A 19741-nucleotide genomic window follows, 5' to 3' on the forward strand; every position below is an offset into this window, starting at 1 on the left:
TTTTTTTTTCACATAAAACGCGTCACAGGAGTGTAATAAAGCCATTTAATAAAAATGAATATAATATTCTATTTATCACAGATGTGCAGGTTGACCTGTTTCAAGACCTGTCACTTTCTGTTCAGCATTTTAAAAAATTTAAAAGTCAAAAGGATATTTTAAAAAAGTAACACCTATGATTGGGGTTTGAAAATGAATTTGCTGAACAGAAAAAAAGAAATTATATTAAAAAAGGAAAGAAACGTTAGTACTTAAAATTTAAACACAAAAAAATACATTAGAATTTCATAGTGTAATGCTGCCTCTATGTGAAGTAAAGACTAAAATAAATGAGCCGTGTCATGACAAAACCAACAAACTCTATAACAAGTAGAGAGTGTTGTTTTTTTTAGGTAATTGCAAGGTCTTTACATGTTTTAAGTTACAGTTGGTACTTCAACATAACACTGACTAATGTAAGTTAATTTGATATTCCAGCATGGATTTCTCACAACTATGTCACTGTAAGTTGTCTGTGGAGCATTTCAGGTACAGTGTTGATATGTATTTGGCTTGTTTTGATGGCAAATAACCTTGAAGGACGCTCATGGAAATATTCCGCTAGTGTTTCACCAGACAATATATTCCTGTAAGTAGTACAATATAAATCATTATTTTCACACCAAATGAAATATCAAATTATGCAGATTAAGTCAAAAGCAGCATCTGACCTTCAACTTACAACAAGATTATGCACGAACGCTTCAAAATAACATAATTTATTTGACCACAAGAAGAAACAACTAAAATAGTTTATATAATTTACTACAGAATCCAGGTGTTGAATACAACATAATTATTACCCCCAGTAACAAATATAGAATAAACGTATGGTAAATTATGCAGTTTTTTTGTAGTTTTGAATTACTACACATAAATTTGTTTTTGGTTACAAATGTATTTTGTAATCTTTCAGCTTGTTTACTGTAGGATAATTCTAGAATGTGTCACTCCTTAAACAAGCCTTTTAATTGATAATCCGCCAGATGGAAAGCTTTCTCTCAAAAAATTAAGTACATGTAAAATATTATGCTATTAGGTGAATAACTTTTATGGTATCACAGGTTAACTGGTCAAGGCAAAATAGATCCATTGTTTATAATAACTGTATTTAGCTGTGAATTAGAAGAATCATCAGCAAACTTAAGATGTAACATTACAATAGTTAAAATGAAAATGACTAACTTGTAATTCATTGTACTGGAATTCTTGTAGTTTAATTCCTCAATGACGAGGCTCAACTGTTTCTGAAATAAGTATATTGTTAAAATGTTTTACTTAATAATTAAAATTTGCATATCAATACAATTTTATTACAATAAAGAATTCTAAACAAAACATTTGGCATCTTATAAGCTTTTTAAAATTTGTAGAGAAGGCATGAAAAATTTTGCAATTCAGAACAATTATTATTCTATCAAGCAGATAATAGTTAAGTAAAGTTTATATCATAAACAATTTTCAATAAATCTGGCCATTGTTTTAAAAATGCTTATCTAAACTTATCTAAACACATTCATGTCTACAAAGAAAAGCCTAATGAAAAGCTTGCAAAATACATTTATGTAATTAACCTCCAGTATGACCTTGAGCTGAAAATTCAGACATACACTGTGTATTCCGAATTTGTTATCCTACTTACATTTGTCAGTCTGAGACCTGCATCTTTAAGAGCCGTCTTGACTTCATCTATACCAAGTATACCTGTTCTATCTCGGTCAAATTGGTGGAACGATGTTCCTAGCTGTGTTTGATGTGACTGCACAAATTTACTAAACAAGCGAATCATACTAGTGGTGGTCTGAAAAGTAAGTCTAACCATATAATTTCTAAAGAAATAACTAACATTTTATACAAGAATTATAACCAAGCAAATGCCCTTCTGTAAATTTTACTGTTTTAAGCGCATGTATCTATGTAAGAATTTCAAATTTATGTTTTTAGGCTTCTTGATCTCAGTGTAGCTTCTTTAATACGATTATATGTGTTTAAAAGGAGAGACAAATGCACAGTGTCAATTGTTGGCCATGTGACAAGAAATATAATATATGTCATAAGCAATTATTTGAGTACAAAAATTCTTACTAATGAGATTTTAAGTACAAAAATTCTTGCCAATGAGGATTTGAGTACAAAAAATCTTGCCAATGAGGATTTGAGTACAAAAAATCTTGCCAATGAGAAATTTAACATATTACAATACATTGTTACATACTGAGATCCTAGAGTACCCTCCGACCCCTCCATGTAGTATTGTCACATCTTTTTCTGTTTGCAACTCCTGAATCTTACGATAATTTTCTCTTGACATCCCTATATCCTGAAATATAAATGATCAATTCCACAATTAAATTGACCTATTTGATTAATTTCACCCTTAATCCACTGATTTTGTAAATTTAGTCTGTTATAGATTACATGTACCTGCTCATTAAATAAAATACTTGTATTTGTATATGAAAGAGTATCTATTGACCTATAATGAATCAAGATTGAATGTGTCTTTTGTATGCCTTTCCACATTGGTTTGCTTACAATATTTGTGTGTCAGATATTTTTACCTTATAAAAATATGTTGCAAGTTTTAATAAAAATGCTGTAATTGCATAAATGAAAATAATTCACAATATTATGAACCAAAGTGCTAACAATTTCACTATATGGGTTTGAAATTGTAATTTAAAAGAAGTTGATTAGATGTAACCCCACTTGCCTTGTCCTGGGACATACAATAGCATGTTTACCATGTCTCAAGATTTTCTTAAGCCATTTACTGACAGGTTTGGTATATGCTCAGATTTGGTGCGTATTTTTATGTTTTGATTTGGTGTCGGGATTAAATTATATTCCGTGCACAAAAAATAATTACTAATTTCCAATTTATTCCTACATGAAAAACTAATTTTTCTATATATATACAAAGCAAATCTACAAAAACATGAACTATAATGTTAACTTTGGTTTCCATAGTTTTGATATTGAGATAATGACTAATGCAATATTAAAACCACTAATTTGCTTTACAGCTATAATTTAATATTGTCTGTAAATTGTGTTTAATATTATTATTTTAACTTCTAACACACCTACAGCAAAACCTACAGCAAACAAAAAATATGTTTATTATATACTTACAAATGAAATATTGAGAAATATTGATGAAATCAAATGCGTATTTACATTTTCCGTATTTTCACTGTAAAAATTTATTTTTCACTGCAGTGAAACATATTTTCCGTATTTTCACTGGTGTCTTGCCGGACTACTTTCTTTTAAATTCTGCCAGTACACAAAATTAAGGGAAAGTCTTTCAAATTTTAATGTCAAAAAAGAGAAAAATGTATATAATAAACAGAAAATTCAAGTTTTTTCTATAAATACATGATTTATTTTCATCTTGTGGCATGAAAATTACCATATTTCACTCGTGGCTACTGCCACTCATGAAATATTTATTTTCATACCACTCGATGAAAATAAATCATGTATTTATAGACAAAACTTGAATATCCTCTATTTATTTAGTTCTATAATTATAGCTAACATATAAATAATCTATGTACTATATTATACAATATTATTCATGTTAATTAGCAAAACAATGGGCAGTCAAATGTTTTTGGAAATTATTACTTTTGCAGAGTCTGATATTGACACAAAATGTCATTATAAACTTCAACCTGCATGCTTTGAAAACTGTATGTATTTTATCTTGACTGATTTTAATCTTTTCACAATTTTATGAAGAAATTAAGAGAAGAGCATGGATCAATAAATGACCTATGTCTGATCTAAAGATATAAACATACTAATGTCTAATACTGCAAACAATAATTGAGCCATGTCACGAAAAAACCAACATAATGGGTTTGCGACCAGCATGGACCAGCATGGATCCAGACCAGCTTGCACATCCGCGCAGTCTGATCAGGATCCATGCTGTTCGCTTACAAACCCTATAACAAGTAGAGAAACTGATAGCGAACAGCATGGATCCTGATCAGACTGCGCGGATGCAAACCCATTATGTTGGTTTTGTCGTGACCAGCTCAATTGTGTTTGGTCTTCAAATACATGTAATCAAGATATGAATACAAGTACTTTGTGGATATTTTTTGGTCAGCCCTCTTACATTAAAATTAGACCAGTTTATAAATGTTTATTTGCCGATCCTCTTGATGATAAAAAATCTGCTGAATTTCAAATACTTTTTAATTATAATTATTCCAAATAGAAAAATTTAATCCATGCATGGTGTGTGAATGAAATAGAGAAATATGAATCTTTATGGATTGTTCAGCATGGCAAATAGAAAATGTTGCAGGTTTTATTTGATAAAATATCAAATATTCTGTCACATTTTTACTTTATAATGAATTCTAAAATGAACAAAACATGATTCTAGATGAACAAAAATGATTCTAAATTGAACAAAAATGATTTCAAACAGAACAAAAAAGTATATTTTGTTGCTATAACTAGCAACTTATTTTTGCCTGAAGGCATTAACATTCACATCAAGTTCTGTGTAAGCTGAAACCTTCCATTTTATATAAAAAAATCTATCAGAATTTAAACAGTGAGCTCTGAAGACAAGAAAAATAGAATAAGTGACTTCAACACCCTGCAAGGTCTCCAACCCCAAACCCACTCACATTAACATGCTTAACTTCTAATCCTCCACTACCCTGAACTAACACACTAAAATACGACAAGGAATCTAAAAATCCATTTGACAAAAAAAAATAAAAAAAAATACCTTAACTTATTGTGAATGCTACCAGCAGAATAACACCTACAAGCTAGTTTATTTGTATTAAATTGCCTCAATTCAGTCAATATATATATCATCTACATATGAGCCGCGTCACGACAAAACCAACATAATGGGTTTGCGACCAGCATGGATCCAGACCAGCCTGCGCATCCGCGCAGTCTAATCAGGATCCATGCTGTTTGCTATCAGTTTCTCTACTTGTAATAGAGTTGGTAAGCGAACAGCATGGATCCTGATCAGATTGCGCGGATGCGCAGGCTGGTCTGGATCCATGCTGGTCGCAAACCCATTATGTTGGTTTTGTCGTGACGCGGCTCATAAATAGTTTAGCGAGCAAAACATAATGTATATATACTATCATTGCATATATGGAAAATAATTACTTACACCACAATTCTGTAAATAGAAATATACAAGTTAATATCAATTTTGATATTCTAAATCAGGATAAATTCAAAATTAACATTTTCCATTATTTCTTCAATATGTGTGCACAATCACATGTTTATTTTTGCTATACCTATGAAATATAAAAATTAAAATCAATTGCTACTTGTTTCCTGTTCAATATTAAACAAGGAAGGATCTCAAACTATCTTGTGAGACGTGATGATAACAAAACAAGAGCTGTCACGCAAAAGTGATGAATGCCCCTGAAAAAGTTTTGTAAATGTTGCAGGAAGGTTACAATTATGAAAAGAAAAGAGAATAAAAGTATCTAATTGCTGAATATTGTCTTTGTGAAATGAAGTGCTATTCATAGAAAACTTACCACCTTGACCATGGAGGTAGGGACATGGGTCTTGGACGCAACAGGTTATCTTGATATGGTAGACTGTAGACATTTATGCCAAGTTATTTTAAAATCCTTCAATGCATGACAATGTTACAGTACGGACACAAATGTGTACCTTCAACCTCTTAGTGTGACCTTGACATTTTTGGATTAGAAATGGGTCTTGGATGTGACATGTCGTCTGGCTTTGTTAGACTTATGTGCTAAGTTATTTTAAAATCCTTCAATGCACCCCAGACACAAATGTGTGTATCTTTAAACTCTACTTGTGAGAATGTGTATCTTCAAAGTGTAAGTGTGACCTTGACCTTGAAGGTAGGGACATGGGTCTTGGACATGTCATATAAACATTTGTGCCAAATTATTTCAAAATCTTTCAATGCAAGACAAAGTTACAGTCTGAACATGAATGTTGTGCAAGTTGGGACAGACAGACGGACAGATGGATAGACAGTGCAATTTTAATATGCCGTCATTCGGGGCATAAAAAGAAAGAAAAGAGGGAAGCCATTATGATTATATAGCATTATTATACTCTTGTTTATTTCTGACTGTATCTCAACATATTTTATTCCATTTCCATTGTGCATATAGACTGGTTATAGAACTTCACAATATCAAGTGCAGTATGGTTTCATATAGTGTGAGTTGTTATTCTAATGCAGTCTACTGCTCAGACAATCAGCAATTATGATTTCTGCCTATCTGAACAGCAAACAATGCTTAATCAAGCCTACAGACTCAATGGGAAGCTAGTCTGTATCTGACTGCATCTAAATACACATAAATCAGTAAATCTGTCTGCCTTCTGTTAACATGAACACACACAAAATTAAAATAAATCTACTACCTTAACAAATAAAACAATACACAAAAGAAGTATTTCTATAACATATTGATTTATAAATCAACCAGCACCCAGTTTCTACAACCACCATTCACTTACCCCTATTCTCTGCATTACAAAAATACAAGCAGCATAAAAATGAAGAAAAATATGCCAAATATTATACAGTTTATACAGTAAAATATGTTTACACATCTATAAACAATAAATAACTCAATCCATGTCCAAAAATACATAAAACTTCCAAATATATACGAAACATATGCATCCAAGGGAGGGAATAAGCAATAAATATAATTTTTGACCATACTGTACAAGTATGATCTATACAAAATGGTTAAAGCTGTAGTTGGAATAGGGTTGTTATGCTTACCCTTTTGATAAACTACAATGATTTACTGAAAATAAGGCAGAATCATATAAAAAAAAAAACATTTGAGAAAATATAAATTTGACCAAAATCTATGAAGAGAATTATTAACTATATCTCATTCTTCTAACCCATGAATATCTAACAGTGCAACTGATTTTCCATTCCATAACAAGACATTTGGGAAAGTTCTCATTCTTTTTTATAATTGTAGCATAAATGGCTTTTTTTTATTCTTTTTGAGTTTTATGTCGCACAAACACAGTATATGTCATATGGCAACATTCCAGCTTTACTGGTGGAGGAACTCCTCAGGTGCCCTTCCATGCATTATTTCAGGCACAAGTGGGCATCAGAGTAGAACAACTGAAATTTCAAAAGCTAGCTGCTGGCTAACCTAAAGTCTCTGTAGGGATTTGAACCCTAGCAGTGAGGGGCAAGTGGTTTGAAGTCAACGACCTTAACCACTCGGCCACGGACACCCAAGCATAAATGGTTAACACAGATATTTGTTACAAATGTTAATTGTTCGATCATTTCCAAGATTTATAAAACTTTTCTCATACTGTCAGACTGTCTGTTTAACTAGGTCTTTAAAACATATACTTCAGAAAACAGTAATCTTTCAGTGCAGCAAGGCAAGTAGAAAAAAACTCATGCAGCTCCCAAAGGTAGACAATTAACATTTACAAAAGATATAACAAGTGGGCAATAGTAAAACAAAAGCCATTCATTGTTACAAGAATTTTATAAGGAAAATGGTAAATGAAAATTCATGCTAGAATTTTTGTTTTTTGGCAGTGTGTTTCAGTACAATTTTGACCCAGAAGAGATTGAAGTTTCAAATATTTTTGTTATGAAGACAGCCATGAAAAACCTACAGAAGTTAATGAGATGTGAATGATGTTGCACATAAAACTTAAACCTTACGTGTTAGATGACCCAGATGCAAAGGTCAGTAGGATAACCCCTGTTATCATCATTTAAAAAAAGAAATGAAATTTTATCATGGAATCAATTTAGGGTAAGACCATTAAGTTCCTTTTTTTAATTACTATTGTAAAAGGGTCTTCCATGTTAAACACAAACATGCAGTTAGACAAGTCAAAATAAACTGGACTAACAATGTAATCTCGTCTAGAATTAAATTGTAAATTAGAGTGAAACAAACATATGCATTTTTATTTTTCTAGTGACAGGTCATGCAATTTTATTTTAACCTATTTAACTTAACTTGTCCGAAATAAGGTAAATGCAACAGTATTGATTTTCAATTTTTAGGAACTTCCTGTATGAATTTAAGTAAGGACCCATGCAGTTTATTGTAATAGAATGAAGTTTCAACAAAAAAAGTTACAATTTACCATGCTTGATAAAATAGAAGTACAGAGTTTACAACACGCTGTTACAACATTTAAGCTTACACTAGCATTAGGATCCAAATAAATGTTTGCTGTAAAAAATAAACCTCGTGTTAATAAAGTTTAAAATTTTAAATAATGTCTTGTCTTTTTAAGATAACTATTTTATTCTGAAAAATAAATTTTCTAAACTGCTTTTAATTCTACCCTAAATTCTGCATTAAATGTTGTTTTGAAAGAATAAATCCTGTATAATAACTGGATCAAGTTTCATGTTGTAATTCTAGTTACTTCCCCTTACACAAGGGAAATATACATTCCATGAAATCACTTGACAATGATTCTGTATTATATTTTCATGTAAACAAAATAGAAACAAGAGGGCCATGATGGCCCTGAGGTCGCTCACCTGTATATAGGCCCCCCAACCCCCACCCACCCCCCTCCAACGTTGCAGGGCCAACTTAACCCAAGGGTTTTTATTTGCACAAACTTGGTAGACACCCATAAGAAGATGTTTCATGCTAAACATCTAAGCGCTAGCTCATTGGGCTTTTTAAAAGAAGATTTTTTTAAAGTTTTTACTATACACATATAGTTAAAAACAATGACACCCCTGGGGCAGGGCCAGTTTTGACCCCAGGGCTTTTATCTGAACAAACTTTGTAGACATTTACTAGAAGATGTTTCATGCTTAATATCTAAACTCTAGCTATTTGGGTTTTTTCAAAGAAGATTTTAAGTTTTTGCTATACACATATAAAGAAAATCAATGACCCCCCGGGCGGGGCCAATTTTGACCCCAGGGCTTTTATTTGAACAAACTTGGTAGACACCTATTAGAACATGTTTGATGCTAAATATCTGAGCTCTAACTCTTTTGGTTCTTTAAAAGAAGATTTTTTAAGTTTTTACTATATGCATATAGGAAAAATCAATGACCCCCTGGGGCGGGGCCAATTTTCACCCCAGGGCTTTTATTTGAACAAACTTGGTAGACACCTATTAGAACATGTTTGATGCTCAATATCTTAGTCATAGCTCTTTGAGTTCTTTAAAAGAAGATTTTTTAAGTTTTTACTATATGCATATAGGGAAAATCAATGACCCCCCGGGGGCGGGGCCAATTCTGACCCCAGGGCTTTTATTTGAACAAACTTGGTAGACACCCATTAGAACATGTTTCATGCTAAATATCTTAGCTCTAGCTCTTTGGGTTCTTTAAAAGAAGATTTTTTAAGTTTTTACTATATGCATATAGGGAAAATCAATGACCCCCCGGGGCGGGGCCAATTTTGACCCCAGGGCTTTTATTTGAACAAACTTGGTAGACACTCACTAGAAGATGTTTCATGCCAAATATCTAAGCTCTAGCTCTTATGGTTTTTTCAAAGAAGATTTTTAAAGTTTTTTCTTTCGGTTGCCATGGCAACCAGAGTTCTGCATGGAATTAAATTCTTTGAACAATTTTTAAAGGTGACCACCAAAGGAACATTCCTGTGAAGTTTGGATGAAATTGGCTTAGTGGTTTATGAGGAGATGTCATTTAAAGTAAAAGTTTACGGACGGAAGACGGACGGACGGACGACGGACGGACGGACAACGGACGGACGCCGAACGAAAAGCGATCACAAAAGCTCACCCTGTCACTTTGTGACAGGTGAGCTAAAAACAGTCAGACAGGGAAATACATGACACAAGTAAATATGGTTGTACAATTAACCTTAATTCAAACATCAAGATTTGTGTCATAGACTGCTTTGAATTTGAATCTGTCCATAACTTATTCAATGAATGTAAGATACAAATATTAAAATCAAAATAGTTTTATTACACTTCGTGAAATAGCCTGTCTACTGGTAAGTAAAGGCATGTCATTATTTCCGCAAGCTTTGATAAAAAAATTTTTAAAAAAGAAGCAAATTTGACAAAAATCAATTAAGCTATAAAAAGTAAATATTTTGTATTAACTTTACAAATAATATAACCTTAAATATACTTATGGCAATAATAATTCAAAAACGACACAACACTGCAAAAAAATAAGGTAAACTTTTGTAACTTCACATGAAACTTCCAACTTCACTTAACTAATAAACAAGTTATAATGATACACAGCTTTTTTCTCCATGATTTAACATATTAATTATCTTACCTCTATTGACAGTAGATGAAGGTTAGGATGCTTCTCGACAGCTTTCAGTACTGCTTCCACTCCAGCATCTTTTAATGGATTCATATTTAGCTGCAGAAAATTGAAGAAGTGTAAGTTCAATACTGAATTTATTGCACGAGTTGAATAAAATTATATTATGTGAGCCTCTGGAGAGCATCATATTATTTTATTTAACAGGTTCAATAAATTCAGTGATGAACTTACGTGAATTTAGTATTATTTTTATCACATACCCAAAATAAAGACCATTTAAAGAAAAAAAAGAAGTCATTTTCATTGACGTGCCAATAGTATAATGCTCACATTTAGCGTGTCTTACTCTATTATGCTTGTATAACGCTAAGGACGTCAGGTCAAAATATATGCACGGCTGTGCAATACAATTTTCATGGAGTTGCAAATCGGCAAGGGTATGTGATAATAATGTGCTATGATTTTTTTTTGGACAAATAACTAACAGTACCATATTCTTCAAATAAATCATTTAGAATAACAGATATTTAGATTAGTAAAGTAGACACGATCCTCTAATTTTAGGAACGATTGTCACTGACACATTATAAATAGATCCAGGGACGCTGTTTTGAAGAAGGCTTGATATAATGCACTTTTCCAAGGCAAAGTAACTGAAATACTCAGTTTGAAACATTAACATAAAATTGTTTTTCTAACAAAAAATGAAAGCTGAAAGCTGCTTTGAATGAATGTTCAACATTAATAACTGTACAAATGATAAGTTTACCACTAAAGTTTCTAAACCAGTGTTACGACTCAGTCCCCAGCTTATACTTTCTGCTGCTTTTGTGTTAAAACGATTATTCCTGCAATGGAAAAAAATACAATTTGTTCAAACATTACACAATAGCACAATCTTCTCAATGAACATTTTATATAGCCCTAAAGTAAAGTTCTTTATTAAAAAACATGTAACATAAATCGTATCTGGCTTACTTACTAATAAACTGGAGAATTTACTTTAAAATATATATTATGCATACATATTAACATTAAAGATTGTCTTCAAAATAATGACCCATAAATCATGTATAGACCAATTAAATCAAATATCAACAGATTCATACTGTTTATGGTTGAAACAGAAATGACATTAAAATATAATGATAATAACTAAAACAAAAAGAAACTTACGTGAGGTCGAGCACCTTTAAAGTGGTGTTTATTTTAAGGGCAGTTTTAAGAGCCTCAGCCCCTGCAGATCCCAAACCATTCCATGATAAATCCAACACTTCAATTGTACGATTTTTCTGAAAATCACCAAAAAATGAGTTACATGCTTATAGTTTCAAACACCTTGCATCTAATCAAATCATGCATCAAACCCCTATTTCAGATGGAAGGTTCTCCAACTAGTGTGCCTAGGTACAAAATCAGTCTCAATTATGCCTCAGTATTTTTCAGCTTTCTAAATAAATAAGCTAGCAAAAACAAATGGCTTCAGGTAATTCTGAGAACTTGAGATTCTACAATACTCAGACCTGTCACTCAATACTGGATTTTATTTCAGCAAAGAAAGCATGCACTCTTAATTTCCACCAGTGTAAATTTGACCAAGAATCATTTGTGAAAAAGATAACATCATCAGTGTCAGGTTGAAATTCAAATTTTATAGAGAGAGTCTGTTTGTTTAATATGCTCCAGTGTTTATTAATAATCTGATACACAAGCACAAAGACAAGGTAACAACTTTATTTAGAAATACAATGTATACTTGTATGATGCTCTTTGTAAAGTTTTAAGCAGTTACTTTTTGGTGTGCTCAGAATAATACAAAAGTAGTAAAAATATAGAAATAAAATTATTTAAATGGAGCTCCGTTTCATATTTTTTAAACTGAAAAGAGAATTATCTGAAACACTTGATACCAAAATCAAAAACAGCGACTTCAAGAACTAAGACTTATTATTATAAGTTTATAAAAAACAGCTACTTCAAGAACTAAGACTTATAAATTATGAGATAAATTATAAGATTATAAATTGTCAAAAACTCAGAACAATACTGCTTTATTGAAAAAATTTTACAAAGAGTTTTACAAAGAGTCGTGTTAAAGCAATTCCTATAGCCATTTTACAAAAATAATAAGATTGCTTACAGCAAGAGAGGATAAAAGTGCCGCCCCGCCACGATTTCTGAATGAGTTCCAGCTACAGTCTATATCTATCAATCCTTCGTTCAATGACTGAAAATAGTATAACAACATGTTAATTATTATTTAAAGCTAAAGGCAAATCATGCTTGTATTTTCTTTAAGTTCATGAAAAAAGAAAATGCAATTTTCAATGAATTCTAAACAAAGAAGGTTCACTTTCCTTTACCTCTGCATAATATATATAGACCAATCATTTTTTGCCAAATGCATTTTCAGCTTCACCAAGGGAATGCAGGTTGTACTCACCAAAACTAAATATGTAAGTTCGAACTTGTTTATTAAAAACAGTTTGACTAAATAATAGGAAAAGGGGTAACTTATTCATATTCCTAACTCTGTCCATATAACCTTATTCACAAAAAGAACGAACAAGAAAATCAAGTGGCGGCATGGCCAAGTGGTTAACGCTTCGGACTAGTAATCTAATGATCGCTAGCCGCATGGGTTCAAACCCTGACAGGGGCAAGTCGTTGTTTCCTTGAGCAAGAAACTTTACACTCATTGCTCAGTACTGGTTGGTTCCAGGAATGGATTCGAAAGTGCGTTTATAAGCTTATAGCTTCCTGTGCAATCGAACTAAAATAAATTCTGTATAAACCAAGAAAATCAAGGTGTAACCAGTTAAAAGTACCCTGTATAAACAGCTTCTTAATCCCTAGATACATTTACACTGTGAGCAAGAGAATCAAGGTGTGTCTTACCCTAGCTCCTCCTATATAAATCCTGCCTTGTTCATCCCAAGATAAAATCACACTGAGTACAAGAGAATGGAGGTGTTTCTCACCAGAGCTCCTCCTACATAAACTCACCTTGCTTAGTTTTAGATGCATTTAAGCTGAGAACAAGAGATTTGAGGAGTATCTTTCCAGAGCTTCTCCTATCTAAACATTCAATAGTGTTTATCCCTAGAGAACAAGAGAAAGGAGGTGTGTCTTACCAAAGCTCCTCCTATATAAATCCCGCCTTGTTCACCAAACCCATTTCCACTAAGATCTAAAGATGTGAGTGATGTGTTATTCTTTAGGCCTTCTATCAAACATTGGGCACAGGAATCTGTCAGTTGGTTGCCTATAAAAGATAAAATATGATAATGGATGTATTCTGATTTCCTTTTTTTTATTTTTCAAAATTCAGACAATAATTTTGGAAACTTATAATAGGCAGCAGAAAAATCATATACTTATATAGAAAACAAATCATAGTCATTAGAGAGCCAAAGGTCTAAATTAATGATAAAGATCTTTCACCTAGAGTCTCGCTCACTGCGCGAAAACTTAAAATTCTATGGTGTTCCAGAACAAACAACTGGAGCAGACAGACACCATACAGAGGACTGCAAAGCTCTAGTGAAAGAACTCATCACCAGCTAATTAAATTTAGATGGGGATAGTATGGTGTTGACAAAGCTCATTGCTTCCGCTCAAATCGTGCAAAGAAACCCAGAGACATGACATTGTAAAACATCACTAATATTCTGAATGTCTTTATTCAATAGTGTTTATTGAATTCTGTTATACATTTCATCGTCATATAATCTGTGAACAATTTCAACCACTATCAATCTATATAGTATTTTCTCTTTACATTGTTTTTATAAACATTAAGCTGACTGGGTGATGTTGAACATGATTGTTTTTCTTTATTATACATTAAGAAAACTGTGTAAACATTTCATCCCTATTGTTTATGATTATCAAGTACTTTATAATGAACTTTCTGTACTATTAATACACTAACATATCATTGTATACATGTATAAAGAAACTAGATCAGATGGCAGACAGTGGGTCAGACAATTGGATCTAATTAGTAAATGAAATAGATTACTATATACAAATGTAGATAATGTAGATTTATAGTAAGGGCTATTTTTAGACAACAATGTTATCTCTGTTGTCAATTTATTAGTCTTACTTCATACAGTAAGAACTGATAACACTCTTAATCAAACAACAGATTTAAAATTTAGGAAGATAAAAGTGTGTTTACATTGATAGGAGTGGAAAATTTCAAAATATTATGATCTATAAATAGCAACAAAGAGACATGTCTATATTTCATAAGAACATGCTTCAATGTATAGAGTTTGTTTCCGGTCTTGTGCTTATTTGTGATATGTCAATCTATGAATGAAATAAGAATTCCTGAACAGACCTGTTTATTCCAGAAATAATGTCTCAACATAAATCAATATTATATCATTCTGCCACCAACATTCACCAATCTAATACCCAGTTGATGTATTCGGAATACATTGAAAGATTATAGTAGCAAATGATAAAGAGTTGTTAATGAATTATAATTGCACTTACTCAATGCAATATGAGTTAGTAAATAAAGCATAATTTGCTCAGTTTTGTTCACTTTATGATTTCAACCATTTTACTTTTTTCTATTCACATTAAATGATAATGACAGTCTACTTTACCTGATACACAAAGCGTTTTCAAGGTTGTATTTGACTCAAGCATTCTGCAAATGGCTGAAAATCCATCTCTCCCTATAAAATTTTTTGATATATTCTGAAAAGAAAAAAAAAATCACAGTGATTACTTAATACTTAGTTCTGCTGAAACAAAAATTATTTTCCAATAAGAGCAATGACAGGAAGTGAAATTCAGTTTTCCAAGTTTATACAAATTATAATTAATACTGTTCAGTCCGAGTTCAGAGAAAAATGTAAAAATTATGCTGTTGTACCTAGCTACAAGTTGCAGCAGTACCATAGTTAAATTTTGGTCTAATTTTCCTATATCTTACAGTAACATAGCTATTATGGTCTTATTATTCTATGCCATAGTCAGTACTCAAGTTAATATTTGGTTAAATTATTCTACATATAACAGTATCATAATTAATTTAATTTTGGTCTAATAATCCTACACCATACAGTACCCTAGTTAATTTTTGGCCTAAAAATTCTATACCATACAGTACCATAGTTAATTTTTGGTCTAATTATTCTGTATCAAACAAATAAGTGCATTAGTTTAGGCATTTTCTTATTTTTCTGACAGTTTCTTTACTTGTAGATCATTATATTTATGATACCTTCTAGCATTATCATAACACCAGTACTGTACTGTAATACAGTACAGTATTACAAGCTATTTCCCTAACAAACTAGGCTTTCAGTTTATTTTTAGAATATCATCACATTAGACCTACAGTATGTAGATATATTGGAATTCATATACTGTAAGCCAATAAAAATTCAGTTGATAAAAACTATTTTCAGAATTTTAATCTAATCATATCAACATGACATCATGTCATAAAAAACTACCATAATGATATAATTACAAAAGATCAGGCTTTCATTTTTCTTGAAAAGAGACATTTCTATCTAAAAAAATAAAAACTGAATGGAAAAAAAAACCTTCCTCAATGTGAAGGATTATTTTCACTTTCTTAAAATAGCAAACATTTATATTATCTTCCTTTAAAAATAGAATAAAATTTGTCATTTTCTTCACTGAGGGTCTACAACCTTGCATATAGAAGTTATAGAACTGTCTCTTCCTCACTCACTATGTATGTAGGCATATCAAAATTAATTAAAGATTGCCAATGTTAAGAAGAACAAGGACTGTCCATACAAGACTACATGGGAGTTTTATTTATTGTGGCATAAAAACAAGTCTTTAAAACATTGTAAGTGAAAAAAAAATTGGCAAAATTATAGCAAAAGTAAGTAAAATAAAAAAGTTTACAGGAAAAATTCTGAGAAAAAACTCTCAGCCTGTTGGTGGCAGTTGTGTATGTAAACCAAGCTCAGCCACCACATCTGTGCCATCTTATCATGGTCTGCATTGTTCACTTTTCAATAAGTAAATAAAGTTAATTATTCTAGATATAGTTTTGTCTAGATTGAAAGATCTGGGCAAGACCAAATTGAGATATTTAGCATGGTAAAGTTTAAAACTTAACGACTTTATTCCTTTTTCAATGTCTTATCTGCATTATCTACACATGCCCTATGATATTATCTGTCTATACAGTTGACTGCTTGATTTTATACTTTCCTAAAACTTAATGACTTTATTCCTTTTTCAATGTCTTATCTGCATTATTTGTATAATACATTTCATAAATAAAAATACAAGAAAAATATTCTACTCCATATATTTCATTTATTCAATTCACAACCAGAAGTGATAATTATAGAGCTAGGTCAGCATTATCTAGACATGCCCTATGATATGATCCGTCTATACAGTTGACTGCTTGAATTTATACTTTCCTAAAATTAAAGGAACTCCACTGATTTCAAATAGCCTAAAAACATCAAATTCCAATTTCTTAAAGGCCTAAACAGATGGTAGGATTTAGTTGTACAACACTTATTAAGAGATAAGATGTACAATTTTCAAAGCAATACAACATTTGCATTCAGACAGTAATTTTGCAGTGCAGGAATCTTTCGAGGTTTCCCTAAAAAGAAAATGTTCGCTCCAAATTGATCCCTTACATACTTTACTCACTAAACAAATTTTTTGTTCTCCATTACCTCTATTTTAAAAAAAAAAATTTTAATTTTTTTTTTTAATGTGCAGCCTGACCAAGACTCAAACCTGGGACCCTCGGAATACCGTAGTGTGGCTCTACTGACTGAGCTATCGGGCCGCCTACAAACTACCTCCCCTGATTAGAGAACAGTTCAATACTATGACATAATCATTTTTGGAATAATATGGGATTCGAACATATCACAACTTTGGGTCTCCTGTAGAGTTTTTCAACATCATTTTTACCCCATCTTACTACAATGTTTACCTTTTAGCCCTAAATGTTCTGGAATTTCATTCATTACACCCATTATCAGGAGATAATTTGGCAATCTGTTACTTGTCAATGCGGGAGGTCTGTACGACAAGATTTTCAAAATAGAATATGTCCCATCCCTTACATATAGTATTAAGGTTTACGAATTAAAGAAATAGTAGCCTTCACACATTAAGATTTGCTGGTACATCTTAGCTTTAATTGGTGTTGTACTTCAAAATCCTACCGTCTGTTGATCATAGATCAGCTGGTGAACTCAAAAACAGAAGATATGCAAATGATAATTAAGAAATATACTAAGAAATGAATTGAATATCACATTTTTGTGCTATTCTTAGCATTGAAATGCTTTTTAATTTTGGGTCATTTTTCATAATTCATAATAAGAAAGAGAATTGGAATTACATCAAACAAAACATTTATCTGGAAAAATTATCTCCAAGTCTGTCATGTCAAAAAAAGATCTTAACAATGGACAGTTTTAACAATGGACAGTTTTTAGAGTCAGGCAATTCTGTTATATTAACATGGTCTCAAAATATATAGGATGGCTAATTAATTACTGTAGATGATGTAACATTCATGAAAGTAAGGAGCATATGCACATGTGGCACTCCCATCACAATAAACATGATGACAGTCTAAGAAAATTTCAAACAACTACGTAAAATATCATGACGTAAAATTTAAACAAGGCCTTGAAATTCTAAATATAATTCGATTCTTGGAAAAACTGATTAGTGTTAAATTCTTGGAATTCAGAAGTGCACAGGGAAGAATATTTGTAAATTGCTAGTGGCATATTTCCTGTCTGTAAATTCAAGAAGTGTCATCCCCTATTTAGCTTTAAAAATCAATAATGAAACGAAATTTGATATACATTGTATTAAGAAATATGAAATATTATGAATGATAAATATATAGACTATAGAACAATAATTATGACAATATTTTAAGACAGGGAGCAGATCCATAACAAATAATGACAATAAGGAACAATATCCTACATGATACTTATATAACAAAGGGATTGACAAAATGTTTCTTTCAAAATATTTCATATTCAATTTACAGTTTTGAATGTATTGTTAACCCTTTAATTGCTGAATTTCTTAAATGAACTTGTCCAGTCTCTATTTTTATGACTGTCCATTATCAATCTAAGAGAATTTAGAATTTGATCAGCCACAATATAAAGCCCAGTCACATTAAACAGATGTACAGGCTGGCATGTTTCTATAGTGGTGGCAAAGGCTAATAACCTTTGGTTCCAAAAGGGCAAGTGGTTAATAAGTAAAGTTACAATCTTACATCTGAATTGTTACAGGAGGCTTTTATATAGTCAGACAAATTTTGTTCACATGTGACTGAAACAATTCCTTCTAGTGTTGGCAGTGACAATGATTTTGAATGGTTCAAGTATGAAGCTAGGCCAGTCTACACATCTTGGGCTTTGAGACCAGACTTTATACTGTTACTTATTCAATAGTAGTATCTATATATTGAAATTCCTTCAATAATTCTGAGTAGAGCAACTTTTAAATTTAGCAGAATAAAGATTAAACCTAAATTTAGCAGAATAAAGATTAAACCAACCTAAATTTATCAGAATATAAATTAAACCTAAATTTAGCAGAATAAAGATTAAACCAACCTAAATTTATCAGAATATAAATTAAACATAAATTTAGCACAATAAAGATTAAACCAACCTAAATTTAGAAGAATAAAGATAAAACATAAATTTAGCAGAATAAAGATTAAACCAACCTAAATTTAGCAGAATAAAGATTAAAGAATAAAGATTAAACATAAATTTAGCAGAATAAAGATTAACGTTGAATTTCTAAAATGGACTTTTCCAGTTATCATTTTCAGAACTGTGCATTGTGAATTTCAGAAATATCAAGATGAAAATTTGAAGTTAGTCAGTGAACAGTGTAGAGCCTTGCCAAACTGGAAAGACGCTGGTGCCAAAAGCTAATTCCTTCACATTACAGCATGGTCAAGGTTAAGGGTCATTGACTTGTCTTTTACCAGTCTGACTCTGACTCCAGTACATGTGAAGGGGTCTATAGCTAGCATACAGATGTAATATGATTCTACCCTGATAATCTGTATAATGATTAAAATATCAAAGAACACATTTGAACATTCTCTATTTATAAAGCTGTGAATGTTGCTCTGTTTGACTCAAATGGTTTACTTCTTGTTTACAAAGATATAAGATACTTATAGAACAAACATTACAAGAAACCTTACCAGATCTGTAATAAATGTATTGTTCCTCAGCATACCAGCAATGTATCTGGCCCCTTCTGCCTCTACATAATTGTCACTGATGTCAATATTCTCTGTTATAGTGTTTTTCTGAGAATACAATTAATTGCTTCTTTTAGGAATGACCAGATATTTAATTT

At 31.5% G+C, this 19741-nt stretch overlaps 1 protein-coding gene across 7 annotated transcripts in view; it reads right to left on the bottom strand.

Moving 5' to 3' along the window:
* Nucleotides 1–287: 287 nt before the first annotated feature.
* Nucleotides 288–19741, bottom strand: part of LOC132716084 (leucine-rich repeat-containing protein 74B-like) — a 41365-nt gene continuing 21911 nt past the window's right edge. For 5 of the 7 annotated variants that reach the window (XM_060699245.1, XM_060699241.1, XM_060699242.1 and 2 more), the window contains 11 exons: nucleotides 19584–19691; nucleotides 14965–15058; nucleotides 13474–13604; nucleotides 12480–12566; nucleotides 11516–11631; nucleotides 11109–11187; nucleotides 10346–10435; nucleotides 2255–2359; nucleotides 1682–1840; nucleotides 1225–1286; nucleotides 288–626 (listed from right to left, as the gene is read on the bottom strand). In XM_060699245.1, the coding sequence (XP_060555228.1) occupies nucleotides 494–626; nucleotides 1225–1286; nucleotides 1682–1840; nucleotides 2255–2359; nucleotides 10346–10435; nucleotides 11109–11187; nucleotides 11516–11631; nucleotides 12480–12566; nucleotides 13474–13604; nucleotides 14965–15058; nucleotides 19584–19691 (1164 nt within the window). In that variant the 3' untranslated portion in view covers nucleotides 288–493. Of the gene's footprint in view, nucleotides 627–1224; nucleotides 1287–1681; nucleotides 1841–2254; nucleotides 2360–6832; nucleotides 6858–8253; nucleotides 8283–10345; nucleotides 10436–11108; nucleotides 11188–11515; nucleotides 11632–12479; nucleotides 12567–13473; nucleotides 13605–14964; nucleotides 15059–19583; nucleotides 19692–19741 lie in introns of those variants that run through there. The other 2 variants (XR_009623768.1, XM_060699247.1) reach the window with 2 other exon arrangements.

This window comes from Ruditapes philippinarum, unplaced genomic scaffold (genome assembly GCF_026571515.1).
Source record: "Ruditapes philippinarum isolate M1 unplaced genomic scaffold, ASM2657151v2 ctg579_1_1_1_1, whole genome shotgun sequence".
NCBI lineage: Eukaryota > Metazoa > Mollusca > Bivalvia > Venerida > Veneridae > Ruditapes > Ruditapes philippinarum.